Source organism: Hyperoodon ampullatus (assembly GCF_949752795.1).
Source record: "Hyperoodon ampullatus genome assembly, chromosome: X".
In the NCBI taxonomy this organism is placed as follows: Eukaryota; Metazoa; Chordata; class Mammalia; order Artiodactyla; family Ziphiidae; genus Hyperoodon; species Hyperoodon ampullatus.
In genome coordinates, this window is record NC_136913.1 from 16,851,247 (window position 1) to 16,869,944 (window position 18,698).

An 18,698-nucleotide genomic window follows, 5' to 3' on the forward strand; every position below is an offset into this window, starting at 1 on the left:
AAGTCCCATGAAGGGTGCACTTTTTTTTTTTTTTTTTTTTGCAGTACACAGGCCTCTCACTGTTGTGGCCTCTCCCGTTGCGGAGCACAGGCTCCGGACGCACAGGCTCAGCGGCCATGGCTCATGGGCCCAGCTGCTCCGCGGCATGTGGGATCTTCCCAAACCGGGGCACGAACCCGTGTCCCCTGCATCGGCAGGTGGACTCTCAACCACTGCGCCACCAGGGAAGCCCAAGGGTGCACTTTTAATTGCACATTCCCAGGCCCCCTTGGACTGCTTGAATCCAAGTGTTGGCAGTAAAGCCTGGGAGTCTGCATTTTAAAATAATCTCCCCTGGTAAGTTTTGTGATACTCATATAGGAGAGCATGCATCTAGGCACTTGGAGAAACTCACCAGGACCAAATGAACTACTTCAAAGGGTGAGGAAGAACCCAGCAGACGTGTTCTCATAGGCACTGCAGATAACCTTTGAGAAATGTCTGAGAATGGAGAGAACAGAGGTGATGGGTAAATAGTGCCCCAATTTCAAAAACAAGCAAAGAGTAGTTGCCAGAAGCCACTGCCTTATAAGCCTGACATGACCTCTGGAAAAATTCTTTTCCAAACAGATGGAATCAAAGCATTTAGAGGAAAATGTGATGATCACCAGGCATCACCATGGGTTCCCTAGAACATTGTCTCCAGTAGAGAATGTCAAACTTTGCTGCACATTAGAATCACCTGGGGAGCTTTTAACACCGCCCCCCCCACCATGCCCAAACCCCACTCAATACCAATTACATCAGAATCTCTGGGGACGGGACCCAGGCATCACTATGTTTTAAATCCACAGGGACTAATTTGGTGAGGTGCCATCCAAGCATTGGGAGTTTTAAAAGCTCCCCAGGTGATGCTAATATGCAACAGAGTTTGACAGCCAGTTTGTCTCTATGACTTTAGACAAGGGGCTTGGTTTTCTTGCACTTTGTGTAAATTCTGGGTAATTTTAAAAGTCTACCACCTTTTTTTTTTTTTTTTTTTTTTTTTTTTTTTTTTTTTTTTTTGTGGTACGCGGGCCTCTCACTGTTGTGGCCTCTCCCGTTGCGGAGCACAGGCTCCGGATGCACAGGCTCAGCAGCCATGGCTCACGGGCCCAGCCGCTCCGCGGTATATGGGATCCTCCCAGACCGGGGCACGAACCCGTATCCCCTGCATCGGCAGGCGGACTCTCAACCACTGCGCCACCAGGGAGGCCCCAGTCTACCACCTTTAAACGTCTATAATTCTGTTATTAAAAGTAATGGCAAACTGATTTCCTTCCTTCCTTCCTTTCTTCCTCCTTCCTTCTTTCTTCTCTTCCTCCTCCTCCTCTTTTTCTTCTGCTGCTGCTGGCTAGCCTGGAATGTCAAGGTGTCAAATTATATATCTTAATTTCATTAAAATAGCGAAATTGACTAGGACGCCTCATAGATAAGTAAGTGGATGCTTACGATGGGTAAACTTACCACCTAACTGAAGGAGTAGGAGACTGTGAGTGTAATGGGTCTGTAGTAACCCTAGAGACTGGTCTGGAGCGGAATGCCGCAAGGGTTTTCTGCCCTTGGAGCTGACCCTGTTAACATTTTTTACCCCTGATGTAGATAGGAGAGATATGTAAGAAATGCCTATCAAATTTGGAAATCACCCAAAGTTTAGGAGGGTTAATTAATTCAATACATAATAGAATCAAGCCTAGCTCTGATCAGAAAATCTGTTTATTAAGGTTATTGTTGTTTTAAAAATATTTCCATAATTCAGATATTTTGCTCATTTTGTTTTGCCCCTTCCTTTCATTGAGTCGCAATCTTGCAGCGTTTAGTGTAGTACTAACGGAAAAATAGGCATGCCTGGCAGAGTCCCAAGTCAGTTCTTTGACTTTGTTACTGTCACGAAATGCGAATAGATTAGCACAGGCTGGTTTGGAGCATCACGAAATAAAGGAAACATCACCCTAAAAAGGCATGAGGTGGGATTACTACAGAAAGGAATTTTGTTGAAAACTCCCATGGGGTGATTGTGGAAGATCCAATGTAACAGTCTCAGCTGAGCCATCGGGAGGCCTGGTGAGTGCGAGGGCAGACTTTGGAGGGGCCTCAGAAATGCCTGGAGAGCTTGTTTGAAAAGGGAACTTCCTGGATTCTGATGCTTTAGTTTCTGGGGAGGCCTTGAAGCCTCCTTTTTTTTTTTTTTTTTTTCTTTAAATAAGTGCCCTGACTGATTCTGAGAAATAGTGTCAAAGAACTCATTTTGATTTGAATTTTGGCATAGTTGTATAAATATGTTGTTGTCGTCTCATAGCCATTCTCCAATTTGTGTTTTTAAAAGCCCAGATAGATTTAACTATTTTGAGCTTAAAAGCAAAACAGTTAAATTATGTCAGATCCTTCATATCCCATTCCCTATATTTCAATTAGAAAATTGTATGATCTTACATTTCCATTTTTCTTTTCATTTTAATGCTTTATTTTATAGAGTATTGATCTGACCTAGACACGGGGAACATGTAATTTATGTGTTGCAGAAAAGCAATCTATAGCTGCTCTGTTGCTGCTTCTGTGTTTTGGAAAATAAACCAGGATTAGACTATGTCTGATCACTTTCCATATCATATGATGAACAGCAGTTGAGAAGAAGCGTAAAATGAATCCTGCTGAGCAGCCCTTAGATACCTTGTTAACGGCCGCTTTCCTCCCTCCCTCGTGTGTCCTCCTCATCAGGATCTGTGACCGAAGTGGATCAGTCAGGAGGGGCTCCTCGCAGAGTAAAGGGAAGCACTTTTCACCCTGTTTTAGAGTGAGAAGTTGATTCATGATTTACAAGACATGGGCTGTGGCACTTCATCTTCAGTGAAAGACAAGGAATCTGAGAAAGGTGAGTGCTAGGAGTGTGCCTGTCTTCCTGGACGAAAAGGGGAGAGTGAGCTGGATTCACCCTCCACCCCTTTCTCATTTACACACACAGTTCTCAAGCTGCCCAGAGTGATTTTGCACGAGGCATCATCACTTGAACTGAAGGTTAAATATTGGGATAACATTGGAAACTACCTTTAGGAAGATGTAGCTTTGAATTTATGATGTGCCATAAAGTATTATCTGAGAGATATTTTATGTTTGATTTGATTTCAGTTGAAAAGGTACCAATATAAAATCTCAATTTAAAACTCAGTGGCAGTGAACAAGAAAGCCTCTCTGTAAATTTATATGTTTATTCAGTACGTTTATGAATAGCTCTATCCATACCTATGTGACATTTGGTAGCATCATTGAATTTTTATTAGATTTTATAACTCGATCAGATTTTTTATAGCTATTCAGTACAGAACTTCATGAGATTTGCTTCATGTTTTTAGAATATTCTACGTGGAATTTGAGAAATGCTAGATTATCTGCTTCCTGAAAAGTGTGTTGTTTCTAAATAGATGATGTGCCCCCCACTACCCCCATGTAATTATAGAGGCTTCAGTATTTCCTTTGTTTATTTTGTACTGCCGTTCTTTCTCATAGATACTAGAAGCTAGTTGAAACTCACTTGAGTGTTTAAGGGACATAGTCTACACATGCAAATTAAACCAGAAACAAACAAGCGGGGGTGCTTGTGTGAATAACTTGCTTTTAAACTCCATTCCTTTGTTATCTAGGTTATAGATAACTTTTCCAATTTTTGTTCCACATCTTGGTTTTAGCAGTTTACTCAGGCTTAAGATGCAGAGTTTAGGATACAGAGTATTCTATTCTAATTAGTGTGGAATATTTTCCTTTGGTAATCAAATGTTGGTCTCACTCCCAGCTGACTTGTGTCAGTGAGTTAGCAAGTTAATCTCTGACAGTGGGGCAACAGGAGATGCACTAACACTTTCAGACCTGTAAGCATGTCATGAAATAAATCTTTCAAAAGCTCCAACTGAACTAATTCCATGGTAGTAATTTATTATGAGAGTAATTCTCTTTTTATATCTAAGATTACCCAGAGTTTTAAAAATTTAGCCAAATTTCTTAGGTAAAAAAAAACGTAGGGCTTCCCTGGTGGCGCAGTGGTTGAGAGTCCGCCTGCCGATGCAGGGGACACGGGTTCATGCCCCGGTCCGTGAGGATCCCACATGCCGCAGAGCGGCTGGGCCCGTGAGCTATGGCTGTTGAGCCTGCGCGTCCGGAGCCTGTGCTCCGCAACAGGAGAGGCCACAACAGTGAGAGGCCCACATACCGCAAAAAAAAAAAAAAAAGTAAAAACGTAAACGTAAATTCTCTCTTTTTGAAATACTTTTCAGCTTTTAAAATGTTGCATGTAAGTGGGAACATTAACTTCAATTTTTGGATTGCTGTTTCTTTTAAATAATTTATTGAGGTGAAATTCATGTAACACAAAATTAACCATCTTTTTAAAAATAAATTTATTTATTTTATTTATTTATTTTTGGCTGTGCTGGGTCTTCGTAGCTACACGGTCTTTCTTTAGTTGAGGCGTGCAGGGGCTACTCTTCGTTGCGGTGCACGGTCTTCTTATTGCAGTGGCTTCTCTTGTTGCAGAGCATGTGCTCTAGGCACACGAGCTTCAGTAGTTGTGGCACGTGGGCTCAGTAGTTGTGGCTCATGGGCTCTAGAGCACAGGCTCAGTAGTTGTGGTGCATGGGCTTAGTTGCTCCAAGGCATGTGGGATCTTCCTGGACCAGGGCTTGAACCCTTGTGTCCTGCATTGGCAAATGGGTTCTTAACCACTGCGCCACCAGGGAGGCCCAAAATTAACCATCTTAAAAGGAACAGTTCAGTGCCATTTACACAAAGTTGTGTAACCACCACTTCTATCTAGTTCTTGAACACTTCCATCACTTCAAAGTAAAATCCCTTATTTATTAAGCAGTTTCTCCCTGTTTCCTCTTCCCCCAGCACCTGGCAACCACCCATCTGTATTCTTTTTCTATGAATTTACCTGTTCTGGACATGTCATGTAAATAGAATCATACTCAATGTGACCCTTTTGTCTGGCTTCTTTTACTTAGCATAATGTTTTTGAGGTTCATCCGTGTTGTAGCATGTATCAGTACTTCATTCATTTTTAAGGCTGGATAATATTTCACCGTATGAATATATCTCATTTTTTAGTTCATTCATTTGATGGACATCTGGGTTTTTTCCACCTTTTTGGCTACTATGAATAGTGTTGCTATGCACATGAGTGTACATGTACTTATTTGAGTCCCTGTTTTCAATTCTTTTGGGTATATACCTAGTAGTAGGAATTACAGGGTCATATGGTAATTTTGTGGTTAACTTTTTGAGGAAATGCCAAACTGTTTTCCTGGATTACTTTTTAATAATAGCAGCTTTATTATTCACATACTACACAATTCACCAGTTTAAAGTGTAAACTTCAGTGAATTTTTGGTATATTCATAGAGCCGTACAACCATCACCACAGTCAGTTTTAGAACATTTTCATCCCCCGCCCCCAAAACCATTAGCAGTTACTCTCCTACCCTATACCTCCCCAGCCCTAGGTAATCACAAATCTACTTTCTGTCTCTATATATTTGAGCTGTTCTGGACATTTCATATAAATGTAATCAGACAATATGGAGTCTTTCGTGTCTGACTTCTTTTTTTTTTTGTGGTACGTGGGTCTCTCACTGCTGTGGCCTCTCCCGTTGCGGAGCACAGGCTCCGGTCACGCATGGCCTCATGGCCTGCTCAGCGGCCATGGCTCACACGCCCAGCCGCTCCGCGGTATATGGGATCTTCCCGGACCGGGGCACGAATCCGTGTCCCCTGCATCGGCAGGCGGACTGTCAACCACTGCGCCACCGGGGAAGCTCCTACATTATTCTTAATTTGCTTTTTCATATATATATATATATCAGGGACAAGATTTCTAACCAAGATGGAAATTAAAAGATTTCTATGTTCTGGACTTAGAGCTGCTTTCCTTTGGAAGATTTTGGTAAACCCTTTCACAAAGGTTTTAGAAGATTTTTCTTTCCTTCTGGGTGCATAGTTTCATTTTGGTTTAGTGGAGGACACCTAAAAAAAATATTCCTATCAGACTCTGAATATCAGCTTCCAGTTTCTGACCAACTTTTGACCACAGAGCTACTTTAAAAAAAAATCCTTTTAAATATCTTGTCAGTTTTCAGTTGGGACAAGCGGTAAATATTTCTGGTAGTATTGAACAACCCCTTGCACTTAAGAGGCATCCCCAAAGAAGGTGCAAAAACTATTTTATTTTCTTCTCTTTTTGGGTACTACAGACAGAGATCTGGGAGAGCTGACTCTGGTAAGAATTCTCACCCTTAGCTGGCTTCTGCCAGTTTTCCCAGGATCCCATTTGCAGGCTCCAAGGGGGGTTTAAAGTAGAGGGTGTAGCTCCAGTATCTACCAGATGTCAAGGTTTTTCATTAATTTAATTTTAGTTTCCCTTAGCTGCTTAAGGGAATAACATAGCAGTTTACCATAAAGTCCCTCAGAGTCTCATCATCTCTGAGAGGGGGTCCATATGGGGGCCCTCCTTCAAGGGTAGATATGGGGGTATATGTAAGGCCTATAACTTGGCAGACTTTCATTTATGGTCTTGTAGTCTCTTTAGGAAAGACAATTTAGACTGAGGATTACTAGAATGAGTACTCAAATAAAGGACAATAGAGGCGAGTAGTAAAAGTTGCGTCTGTCTTGCAGTCTTTTGTTTTAGGTACCTCTTGTGTCTTTAATTTTTCATTAGACTTTTTCAATGAATTTTTCAATGAAGCTATTCAGGGGTCCTGAAGCCTTTTGGAAGGTTCTACGTACCAATTAAAATAGATGTCCCATTCAGTTTGTTTAATTTGGGAACCCTACTTTCAACTGCACTTCATTTTTTTTTTCCTTATTAGTCATCCATTTTATACACACCAGTGTATCCATGTCAATCCCAATCTCCCAATTCATCCTACCCCCCCACCCCCCACCGCTTTCCCCCCTTGGTGTCCATACGTTTTTCCTCTACTTCTGTATCTCAATTTCTGCTCTGCAAACCAGTTCATCTGTACCATTTTCTAGGTTCCACATATATGCGTTAATATACCATATTTGTTTTTCGCTTTCTGATTTACTTCACTCTGTATGACAGTCTCTAGATGCATCCACGTCTCTACAAATGACCCAAATTCATTCCTTTTTATGGCTGAGTAATAGTCCATCGTATATATGTACCACATCTTTTTTTGTTTTTTTTTTTTGGCGGTACGCGGGCCTCTCATTGTCGTGGCCTCTCCTGTTGCGGAGCACAGGCTCCGGACGCGCGGGCTCAGCGGCCATGGCTCACGGGCCCAGCCGCTCCGCGGCACGTGGGATCTTCCTGGACCAGGGCACAAACCCGTGTCCCCTGCATCAGCAGGCTGACTCTCAACCACTACGCCACCAGGGAAGCCCATGTTGGAAGATTTTTAATCACAGTTTCAATTTCATTACTTGTGATTGGTCTGTTCATATTTTCTATTTCTTCCTGGTTCAGTCTTGGAAGGTTATATCTTTCTAAGAATTTGTCCATTTCTTCCAGGTTGTCCATTTTATTGGCATAGAGTTGCTTGTAGTAGTCTCTTAGGATGCTTTGTATTTCTGCAGTGTCTGTTGTAACTTCTCCTCTTTCATTTCTAATTTTATTGATTTGAGCCCTCTCCCTCTTTTTCTTTTTTTTTTTTTTTTTTGCGGTACACGGGCCTCTCACTGTTGTGGCCTCTCCCGTTGCGGAGCACAGGCTCCGGATGCGCAGGCTCAGCGGCCATGGCTCACGGGCCCAGCCTCTCCGCGTCATATGGGATCTTCCCAGACCGGGGCACGAACCCGTGTCCCCTGCATCGGCAGGCGGACTCTCAACCACTGCGCCACCAGGGAAGCCCTCCCTCTTTTTCTTGATGAGTCTGGCTAATGGTTTATCAATTTCATCTTCTCAAAGAACCAGCTTTTAGTTTTATTGATCTTTGCTATTGTTTTCTTTGTTTCTATTTCATTTATTTCTGCTCCGATCTTTATGATTTCTTTCCTTCTGTTAACTTCGGGTTTTGTTTGTTCTTCCTTCTCTACTTCCTTTAGGTGTAAGGTTAGATTGTTTATTTGAGATTTTTCTTGTTTCTTGAGGTAGGCTTGTATAACTATAAACTTCCCTCATAGAACTGCTTTTCCTGGGGCTTCCCTGGTGGCACAGTCCGTGTACTGCAAAAAAAAAAAAAAAAAAAAAAGGAAAGAAAACAAAAAAAAAAACCCTGCTTTTCCTGCATCCCATAGGTTTTGGATTGTCGTGTTTTCATTGTCATTTGTCTCTAGGTAGTTTTTGATTTCCTCTTTGATTTCTTCAGTGATCTCTTGGTTATTTAGTAACATATTGTTTAGCCTCGATGTGTTTGTGTTTTTTACGTTGTTTTCTCTGTAATTGATTTCTAATCTCATAGCGTTGTGGTCAGAAAAGATGCTTGATATGATTTCAATTTTCTTAAATTTACTGAGGCTTGATTTGTGACCCAAGATGTGATCTATCCTGGAGAATGTTCTGTGCGCACTTGAGAAGAACGTGTAATCTGCTGTTTTTGGATGGAATGTCCTATAAATATCAATTAAATCTATCTGGTCCATTGTGTCATTTAAAGCTTGTGTTTCCTTATTAATTTTCTCTTTGGATGATCTGTCCATTGGTGTAAGTGAGGTGTTAAAGTCCCCCACTATTATTGTGTTACTGTCGATTTCCTCTTTTAGAGCTGTTAGCAGTTGCCTTATGTATTGAGGTGCTCCTGTGTTAGGTGCATATATATTTATAATTGTTATATCTTCTTCTTGGATTGATCCCTTTGATCATCATGTAGTGTCCTTCCTTGTCTCTTGTAACATTCTTTATTTTAAAGTCTGTTTTATCTGATGTGAGTATTGCTACTCCAGCTTGCTTTCGATTTCCATTTGCATGGAATATCTTTTTCCATCCCCTCGCTTTCAGTCTGTATGTGTCCCTAGGTGTGAAGTGAGTCTCCTGTAGACAGCATATATATGGGTCTTGTTTTTGTATCCATTCAGCAAGCCTGTGTCCTTTGGTTGGAGCATTTAATCCACTCACGTTTAAGGTAATTATCGATATGTATGTTCCTATGACCATTTTCTTAATTGTTTTGGGTTTGTTTTTGTAGGTCCTTTTCTCCTCTTGTGTTTTCCACTTAGAGAAGTTCCTTTAGCATTTGTTGTAGAGCTTGTTTGGTGGTGTTGAATTCTCTTAGCTTTTGCTTGTCTGTAAAGCTTTTGATTTCTCCATCAAATCTGAATGAGATCCTTACCCGGTAGAGTAATCTTGGTTGTAGGTTCTTCCTTTTCATCACGTTAAGTATATCATGCCACTCCCTTCTGGCTTGTAGAGTTTCTGCTGAGAGGTCAGCTGTTAACCTTATGGGAGTTCCCTTGTATGTTATTTGTCGTTTTTCCCTTGCTGCTTTCAGTAATTTTTCTTTGTCTTTAATTTTTGCCAGTTTGATTACTATGTGTCTTGGCGTGTTTCTCCTTGGGTTTATCCTGTATGGGACTCTCTGCACTTCCTGGACTTGGGTGGCTATTTCCTTTCCCATGTTAGGGAAGTTTTCGACTATAATCTCTTCAAATATCTTCTCTGGTCCTTTCTCTCTCTCTTGTCCTTCTGGGACCCCTATAATGTGAATGTTGTTGCCTTTAATGTTGTCCCAGAGTTCTCTTAGGCTGTCTTCATTTCTTTTCATTCTTTTTTCTTTAGTCTGTTCCGCAGCAGTGAATTCCACCATTCTGTCTTCCAGGTCACTTATTCGTTCTTCTGCCTCAGTTATTCTGCTATTGATTCCTTCTAGTGTAGTTTTCATTTCAGTTATTATATTGTTCATCTCTGTTTGTTTGTTCTTTAATTCTTCTAGATGTTTGTTAAACATTTCTTGCCTCTTCTCGATCTTTGCCTCCATTCTTTTTCCGAGGTCCTGGATCATCTTCACTATCATTATTCTGAATTCTTTGTCTGGAAGGTTGCCTATCTCCACCTCATTTAGTTGTTTTTCTGGGGTTTTATCTTGTTCCTTCATCTGGTACATAGCCCTCTGCCTTTTCATCTTGTCTATCTTTCTGTGAATGTGGTTTTTGTTTCACAGGCTGCAGGATTGTAGTTCTTCTTGCTTCTGCTGTCTGCCCTCTGGTGGATGAGGCTATCTAAGAGGCTTGTGGAAGTTTCCTGATGAGAGGGACTGGTGGTGGGTAGAGCTCTCAACTGCAGTTCTTAAATGATCTTTTCTAATTGTAATGTTCCTCTTAATGGCCATTGTAATTTCCCTGAGGGCCAGTAGCAGTTTGGTAAGATCCTTAGCTGCAAATGAAGTTCAATCCACATTTTTGTCCAGCCATATTTAGCTGCAAATGGAGTACAACCCACTTTTCTGTTGGCCGTATTTTGGGGCCCCTAACCTGATGGTTATCAAGCTAAGTTCCCAGGATGCAAAGCAATGATCTTGTCTAATTCTAGACTGTTTTTAGTAAGATTTTGTCATTTTTGTAGATATTTATAACTTCCTGGATCACAGTTTCTTTTTTTTAATTAAAAAAATTTTTTTAATTAATTAATTTATTTTTGGCTGTGTTGGGTCTTTGTTGCTGCGCACGGGGTTTCTCTAGTTGTGGCGTGTGGGGGCTACCCTTTGTTGCGGTGCGTGGGCTTCTCATTGCGGTGGCTTCCCTTGTTGTGGAGCACAGGCTCTAGGTGCGTGGGCTTCAGCAGTTGTGGCACGTGGGCTCAGTAGTTGTGCCTCACGGGCTCTAGAGTGCAGGCTCAGTAGCTGTGGCGCATGGGCTTAGTTGCTCCGAGGCATGTGGGATCTTCCTGGACCAGGGCTTGAACCCATGTCCCCTGCATTGGCAGGTGGATTCTTAACCACTGCGCCACCAGGGAAGCCCTGGATCACAGTTTTTAGACATAAAATAAGCATATGTGTCAGAATGTGGCACACTTAACTCCTTAGAACTTAAGGATCCCGGTTATTATTATTAATTTATTTTTAGCTAAACCTTTGGGTCTCTCAGAGCCAAACTAATAGTTAAGACGGATATGCTGCTGGGTTGCAGATTGTGTGGTGTTTTACAGTGTACCTTGTTGCACAGAAATTTTCTTGAGGTTGGTGGGCAACCTCGTGTCAATCTGGCCCATTCAGTGGCCACCTTATCCTAACACAGGAGTCTTTTAGAGTTAGGTGGCAAGCGCTCTAACAGCTTTCAAAGTGCTAGACTCGTGTCCATCAATTTTTGCAGCTTTTTTTGGCTTCTAAGATTCCCATTAGCAGTAGCCTTTGTCTACACAAAACAAGACAAACATGTACTTCAGCACACCAGCGGTAACCAAGAGATGTTACTGTGGACTGGCCAGGAGAAAGCGCTGTGTGCACCACCAGCAATTCCCAAATTGGAACTGGGGAAAGCAGTGAACCAGCAGACCCCCAAAATGAAGACTGTGGACTGCACTGGGTTTCCAAAAAGGGGTAATATGTACTGGAAAGCCAGTTAGACCAGGAGCTTCCTGCAAAGAGAGCAGAACTCAGAATTGAGAGGAAATTACCCACAGCCCTCAGAAATGGTGAGAAAGAGAAATCAGAAGTGTTCACGGGTACCACACCTTTGTTTCTCATTGTAGCTGAAGACATCAGAAGTCTCCTTCAGTCCTGCCGGTGCTGCCACCAAATCTGTTAAAGAAACAAAATTCAACGGTGTAAATTTGAAGATCTAATTGGCTTTATTCAGTGATTCATGAATGGGGCAGCATCCCATCCAGAAAACAGAAAGGAGCTTCAAAAAGCTGCAGAAAAGGAGAGGTTTTTAAAGGCAGAAAGGGGTAAGATAGGGAAGTCATAAACGGAAAGAAAGGAATATTTCAGGCAACGTCACCTTCCTTTGCGGGAAGACAAGGGTCTGTCAGGTTGATTACCTCACTAGTGCTGGCCAGGAAATTCTAGACTGGTTAAGATTACACTCCTAGGAGAGGCTGGAAAATACAATTAGGTTACGTATTAAGCTCCACTGACATGGAGCTTAGCACAAGTGACTCCATTTTGGGCCTGTTGTCTCTTTTTTAACAAAACAAAATATTTCTTTAATTCTTGGAATAACATCTAGTTAACGTAGCTGTTTAAAAAATCTAATAATCAAACCATTCATAACTGCCCGAGGGATCCCCTCCCTTCACCCCCAGCCCTGTGTTCCCCCAGCTTCCTCTTTCCTAGTGTAACTCCTTTACAATGCTGCATATTTATTTATTTATTTATTTATTTTTTAAATTTATTTATTTTTTTAAATTTATTTTTGCAGTATGTGGGCCTCTCGCTGTTGTGGCCTCTCCCGCTGCGGAGCACAGGCTCCGGACGCGCAGGCCCAGCAGCCATGGCTCACGAGCCCAGCCGCTCCGCGGCATGCGGGATCCTCCCGGACCGGGACGCGAACCCGTGTCCCCTGCATCGGCAGGCGGACTCTCAACCACTGCGCCACCAGGGAAGCCCAATGCTGCATATTTAAATTTGGGACTTCCATGGAAAAACTATGAACACCACCGTTTCCTTCATCTTTGTTGTTCTCTAAAGAATTTTCTGAAAGAAAATTTAGAGGAGCCCTTGCCATCCTTCTTGTTATTGTGTTGGAGGATTCTTGGTTATAATTGCCATCAAACAGTCTTTCCTGGCACTGTGTAGTCTAGCAGAGATCCCTGTGAGCTGGGACCTCCTTCATTTTCCCCTTCAGTGAAATGGGACATCAGATAAGATGTTCTTTAAAGTTCTTGTCGCTCAGAGGACTATGAGTGTACTCTGTAGCTGCAGGTGCATGTGTAGGAGTGAGGGGCATTGCTGTCTCCCTTCTGCCTCCCACCTCCCTGAGCTGATACTTCATTAACATTTTAACAGGTTCTAGTGCCTTTCCTCTTTTTTCCTTTTTTTTTTTTTTTGAGTAGGGGGTTTGACCATTCTGCTTTGTTTTTCCCCCAACATCTTATTTTTAAAAATTGCAAACCTTCAGAGAAGATGAAAGAATAATACAATGAATACCCCATGCACTTTACCTAGATTCACGTTGTTAACTTTACCATTCTCTCTCTCCCTCTCTCTCGCTCTCTCTTCCTTCTTTCTCTCCAGCTCCATTTCCCTCTCTATTTGAAAGTTGCAGACATTAGATATTAACCTCTGTATACTTTAGCATTAATGTCCTAAAAAGAGGGATATTCTCTTCCATAACTACAATACTATATTACACTGAAAAAATTCAAATTAATAGAGTAATGTTCTCTAACATATAGTTCATATTCAGAATTTCCCAGTTGTGCAGAATTGCCCTTTGTAACTGTGTTTTCCTTCCCTTTGGAAAAAGAGCTTTCCCTAGCCCTCTGGTCCCCTCCAGTCACTCTGCTCTTTCTCCTCCCTTTCAGAGAGCTTGCTCCTGAAGCGTGTGTTCACACTGCTGTCTCCTACCTTCTCATTTATCCCATCCTGTGGAATATGGATTTAGACAGGTTCTTGAATGACCTTGAAATCCCATGGAGCATTTTCAGTACTTACTTTGCTTGACTTCCTGGCAGCACCTGGCACTCCTGTACATTCCCGTCTTAAAATACTCATGGCCCTTAGCTTCAGTGACAGCATCTTCTCCTGGTTTCCTTTTATGTCTCTGTTTTAACTGTTTATGAGGGCTCTATTTTCTCCCAACTTTTAAATATTGGGATTCCTCTGGGTTCCTCTTGGCCCTCTTATTTTGTCACTCTAATGCTCTCCTTGGGTGACTTTACTCCCATGGCTTTAATTATCATCAGTATGCCAAAACTGCCATATCTTTTTTCTCAGCCCACATCATATACTATAATCCCTAGTTTGTTGGCATCAATTGGGAATCATTTTAAACAAGTACTTTTCTTTGTAAAAGGAGACTGCTTTCTTCATCTGAAATTATGATCCCTCTCAGCAATTTTTAGTTAATTACTCACTTTTTAATATGATAATGTGTTGGCCTTGAGGTTTATATAGGATTGATACTACAGACACATTTATTGCCTACATGAAACAGGCAAACAAAAAGCCAAACATCCTTTTTGTTCTTTATACCAACTAAATTCATCTTCATCTTTTTCTCTGTTTGCTTTGTGATTAATCCACCTCTGTTTTAGAAACGTCAAGTATTATTAGACTCTGACATGGACTATTTAGATATCCACTCTAGAATCATGAGCCTTTAGAAGGTAGAAAGTACTGCTGAAAATATATGAAGTCCCACCTCTTTATTTTTTTACCAGATTCCAGCCTTGACTAGATAATTCACAAAGAAGCCAGCCTTATAGTTGGATCCTGTTAATTATTAGAAAATCCTGTTACAGACAGACACATATCGATTCAGTGTAAGAAAGAGCAGTACCTCAGCCCCAATTGCCAGTTTTAGGTATGCCTTGTTTTATTGCACTTTGCTTTCTTGTGCTTCACAGATATTGTATTTTTTACAAATTGAAGGTTTGTGGCAACCCTGTTCGCACCGTTTTTCCAACAGCATTTGCTCACTTTGTATCTCTGTGTCACATTTTGGTAATTCTGACAGTATTTTCAACTTTTTCATTTTATTATATTTCTTATGATGATCTGTGATCAGCGATCCTTGATGTTACTATTGTAATTGTTTTGACATTTTTTTTAGCAATGAAGTATTTTTTAATTAACGTGTGTACATTTTTTTAGACATAATGCTATTGCATACTTAGTAGGCTACAATATAGTATAAACATAGCTTTTATATGCACTGGGAAACAAAAAAATTCATGTGACTCTTTATTGCATTATTCATTTTGTTGTGGTGGTCTGAAACCTAACCTGAAATATCTCTAAGGTATGCCTGTATTTCCCGTAATCAGAACACTTTTCTATATGATTATGGCTTTATACTGCATTATCTTTTTAGCAGCTGCAAAGGACAAAAATTTAATGCTCATTATATTTGATCTTGGGTGAATGAATGTGGCAGTATAACTCAGATTAGTAATTAATAACAAGGGAGACATAAAACAGAATTGTAGTTAAGATATTTAATTTTTTTTTCTGAGTGAGGATTAAAGGTCATTATTGAATGGTTGAATAGAGCATACTTCCTACAAGAAAATATTTTAATGGTTTAAAATGATAATAAATCTTTTACATAGCTTAATTTCTTATACAATAATAATTTTTAAAAATTTGTATTTTCACGATAATGATTGTTTTAGAACAATCATTCACCTGCTCCACTTCAGCTGCTTATTCCCATTTCCTGGCCCCTGTGGCCACCTGGATCAGCTCCACCTCTGCGATCTTTATGATCATTGTCCCATTCTCTGATCTCTCAATTTTCATTGAAACCTCTGGACTCTAGACCCTTCCCATGTGTCTCTGTATCCCCACCCCCTCTTGTCTTCACTTCCTTCCCCATCCGTTTCTCCCCATCTTCTACTGGCTATCACTTGTACCAGTTAACAGAATATACACAGTAATCATGTTTTAGGCCATTTAAAGGAGAAGTAATAGGTGAAATGTTTGTTCCTAGACCAATTGCTAGCAAACTTTGGCTACGGTTCCTTGATGGGAAAGCCAAGGATATTAGTGAATTGACTTGGATTTTTTCTACAAGGATAATTCAGATTTTTTTTTTTTTGAGTAGCCTTTAGAATTTGTCTTTTGTATCCAGAAGCTTCTGATTTGAGTGTTCATATTTACACATCCTATTTTGTCCTTTAATGGTTATTTTCAGCTTTGCTATAGGCTAGGTAGGCTGCAGCTGGGGCATTAAAAAAATAGAGGGATGAATTAGAGTATTTTATAATTGAAAAGAATCTTAGAGGTCACATAATCCCAAGTTATCATTGTTCACATGAGAAACCGAGGACCAGAGAAGTTAAGCGATTTGCCTGAGGTTACACAGTTGGCACCTGGTTGAGTTAGGACCAAAATGGAAATCTCCAGATTACAAATTCAGAACTTATTTTTATTATCCCATGTGGATGGGTTGGTGAGTGGGCGAGTATGTGGGTAAATAAAAAGTCAAAGTAATGACCTCTATTTCTTGCCCTTCTCTGACTGGAAGGCTATATGTTTCTAAGAATGATAAAACTATGATCTCTTGTCATTTGGGAAAGTGATAGTTTTGTTTAAAATATCTGTCATTGTTTTGGAGGCTGGACCTCATGCTTTCCTCTCGTTTCCCTCTTGTTTAAGAAAAATACTTTCCAGGGACAAGGATCCTATGTTGTGCCCTTGCTCTGCAGGGATGTCAGAGTTTCTGGAGGAGAGAGCCTCATAGGGTCCCTGCCTTGCTGCTCAAGAAGCAGGCTTTGTGACCATCTCATGTCTGCTGGGCATGTGCTTTGAGCTGTTTTTCCAGTGAAGTTGAAAGTCTCGCTGGGACAGACACATACTCTAGCAGATGGCAGATATCTGTAAACAAAAGTAACAGTGAAAACTATGGTCCCAGAGTTGAGGCATACCCTATTCTCATCGTGCTTTGAACAGCTGAGGTAATAGATGCTTTTCCTCCTTGTTTAAAGCCTTTTGCCACTAGATGGTTCATTCTCTTTCCAGTTCATTTAAATTCATTTTAATCAGTTCTATCACACTTGTGTCTCTCTTCCTGCTTGGATATCAGGCCCCTTAAAGTTACATTAAATATTCACTCATCCTGTTGCCTCCTCAGGAGGCCTCTGATAGCAGAATTTCAAAAGCAGAGTCTTTAAATGCCTTACTGTTCTGAATATAAAACTTCTTATTTAAAGGACTGTCAAATAAACTCCTATTTAAAAAATAAAACAAAACCAAACATAAGATTCACCAATTAGCATGAAGAGAAGCGCAAGACAGGAAGTTTTAACTAAACAGTAATTTCACTCATTCATTCATTCAACAAATGTTTATCAAGCATCTACTATGTTCCAGGGACTGTTCCAGACTCAGGGTACACAGCAGCTAACCCAATGGACCAAAATCCCAGCCTTTATGGAGATTACATTCTAGTGAAAGGAGACAGACAGTAACAAATGAGTAAAATATATGCTATATCAGATGGTGATAAGTGCTGTGGAGGGAAAGAAGGAGATAGGCAATGGGGAATGGGTGCCATTTTACAAGGGGTGTTCAGGAAAGGCCTCATGGAGAAGGCAACGTTTGAGCCAAGACTGTGGACTCTAAGGAAGTGAGCCCTGTCCGTCCTGGTTGGCATGGCTCTTCTGCTCCTGGCTCTTGGGTTCTGAGGTGGTAACCTGTTTGTTCAGACTAGTCTGTGAATTTTTTAATGAAATATTATATATAATTAGGAAGTCTTTGAGGGTACTAGAAGTTGCTAGTCTCTCTGAACCTGAAGTTTCCTTATGTGTAACATGGAGATGATAATACTTGTGGGGACTAAATGTCTTGTAGTAGACCATTAACGTATGGTAGCTACTTTGTTCTACTGTTAATTATAGAAATAACACTAAACTTGATTTTTTTTTTTTTTGGTGTTGCTAATACTAAATAGAAGAGACTTTAGTGATCATTTATTCCACTACATCATTGTGCGGACGAAGAAAGTGAGGCACAGAAAAAGATCAATAGCTCTATGGAGGTTAGGAGCTTGAGAGGTGGGTGCAATTCCTTGCTGTCCATTTCAACTTACTGGCTAAGTGCCCTTAAATAAGTTAGTCTCTCCCGGCTTCACAGTATGGCGAGGACTGACTGCAGAGATGAGTCCATTGCCTGGCCCTCAGTAAGTGTTCAGTAAATAGCCCTGGAACAGTTCCGTTGTGCTTGGTGAACAGAGCCCCTGAGCTGAGGCTTGGTTGGTCATGACAGTGACTGTCCCACAGAACAGACCTTTCAGGTGAACCTGGGTTCTGCATGATGATATGGTGCAAACACTTGAGATTTCAGACATGGTACTACCAGTTATTCACTTTGTGATATTGAACGTCACTTGTTTTCTTCTCCCTGTGGTTTTTCCCTATAAAGATAATGGTACTTGACCTTACGCCTATTTCCTGGGGTTTTCTGAGAGCTGAATAATGAAACAAGAGTCTCTGGAACCCAACAGCCTTGGAGAAGCTCATAAACACACACCCTCAGATGAATAGTGTATATTTGTTATACCACAGCAGTACTAAGCCGAGAGGCTGGATTGTTGCTTCAGAACTCAAATTGTTCTTGTTAGAGTTAACTCTTTTTTTTTTTTTTTTTTTTTTGTGGTATGCGGGCCTCTCACTGTTGTGGCCTCTCCCGTTGCGGAGCACAGGCTCCGGACGCGCAGGCTCAGCGGCCATGGCTCACGGGCCCAGCCGCTCATGCGGCATGTGGGATCTTCCTGGACAGGGGCACGAACCCACGTCCCCTGCATTGGAAGGCGGACTCTCAACTACTGCGCCACCAGGGAAGCCCTAGAGTTAACTCTTAATTCTTATGTGCTAACTGGGAAAAATTATAGCATGAATAAAAGGAGCCAGCTGGTGTTGATTACTCGTCACTCTAAAAGTTGAGAAAGGCATAAGAGACTATATTTTAAATCTCATTCTCTCTCACCTGATTTCTTTCTTCAAAACTATGAAGCTACAGGATGGTTCAAAGGCTCCCAGCCCCAGAAGAGAGTCAGTGTGCCTGAATAATCCACAAACAACACAATACTTGTCACTATAGTTGCCATTTATTTAGTAAATGCTTTACACTGGG

General features: G+C 41.1%; 1 protein-coding gene across 1 annotated transcript in view; it reads left to right on the forward strand.

Moving 5' to 3' along the window:
* Window positions 1-2,832: 2,832 nt before the first annotated feature.
* PPEF1 (protein phosphatase with EF-hand domain 1) overlaps window positions 2,833-18,698 on the forward strand; it is a gene marked incomplete at its 3' end in the record, with an annotated part of 102,726 nt that continues 86,860 nt past the window's right edge. Inside the window, exon 1 of the mRNA XM_079727965.1 lies at window positions 2,833-2,890. Within this exon, the coding sequence (XP_079584091.1) occupies window positions 2,842-2,890 (49 nt within the window). The 5' untranslated portion in view covers window positions 2,833-2,841. The remainder of the gene's footprint in view (window positions 2,891-18,698) is intronic.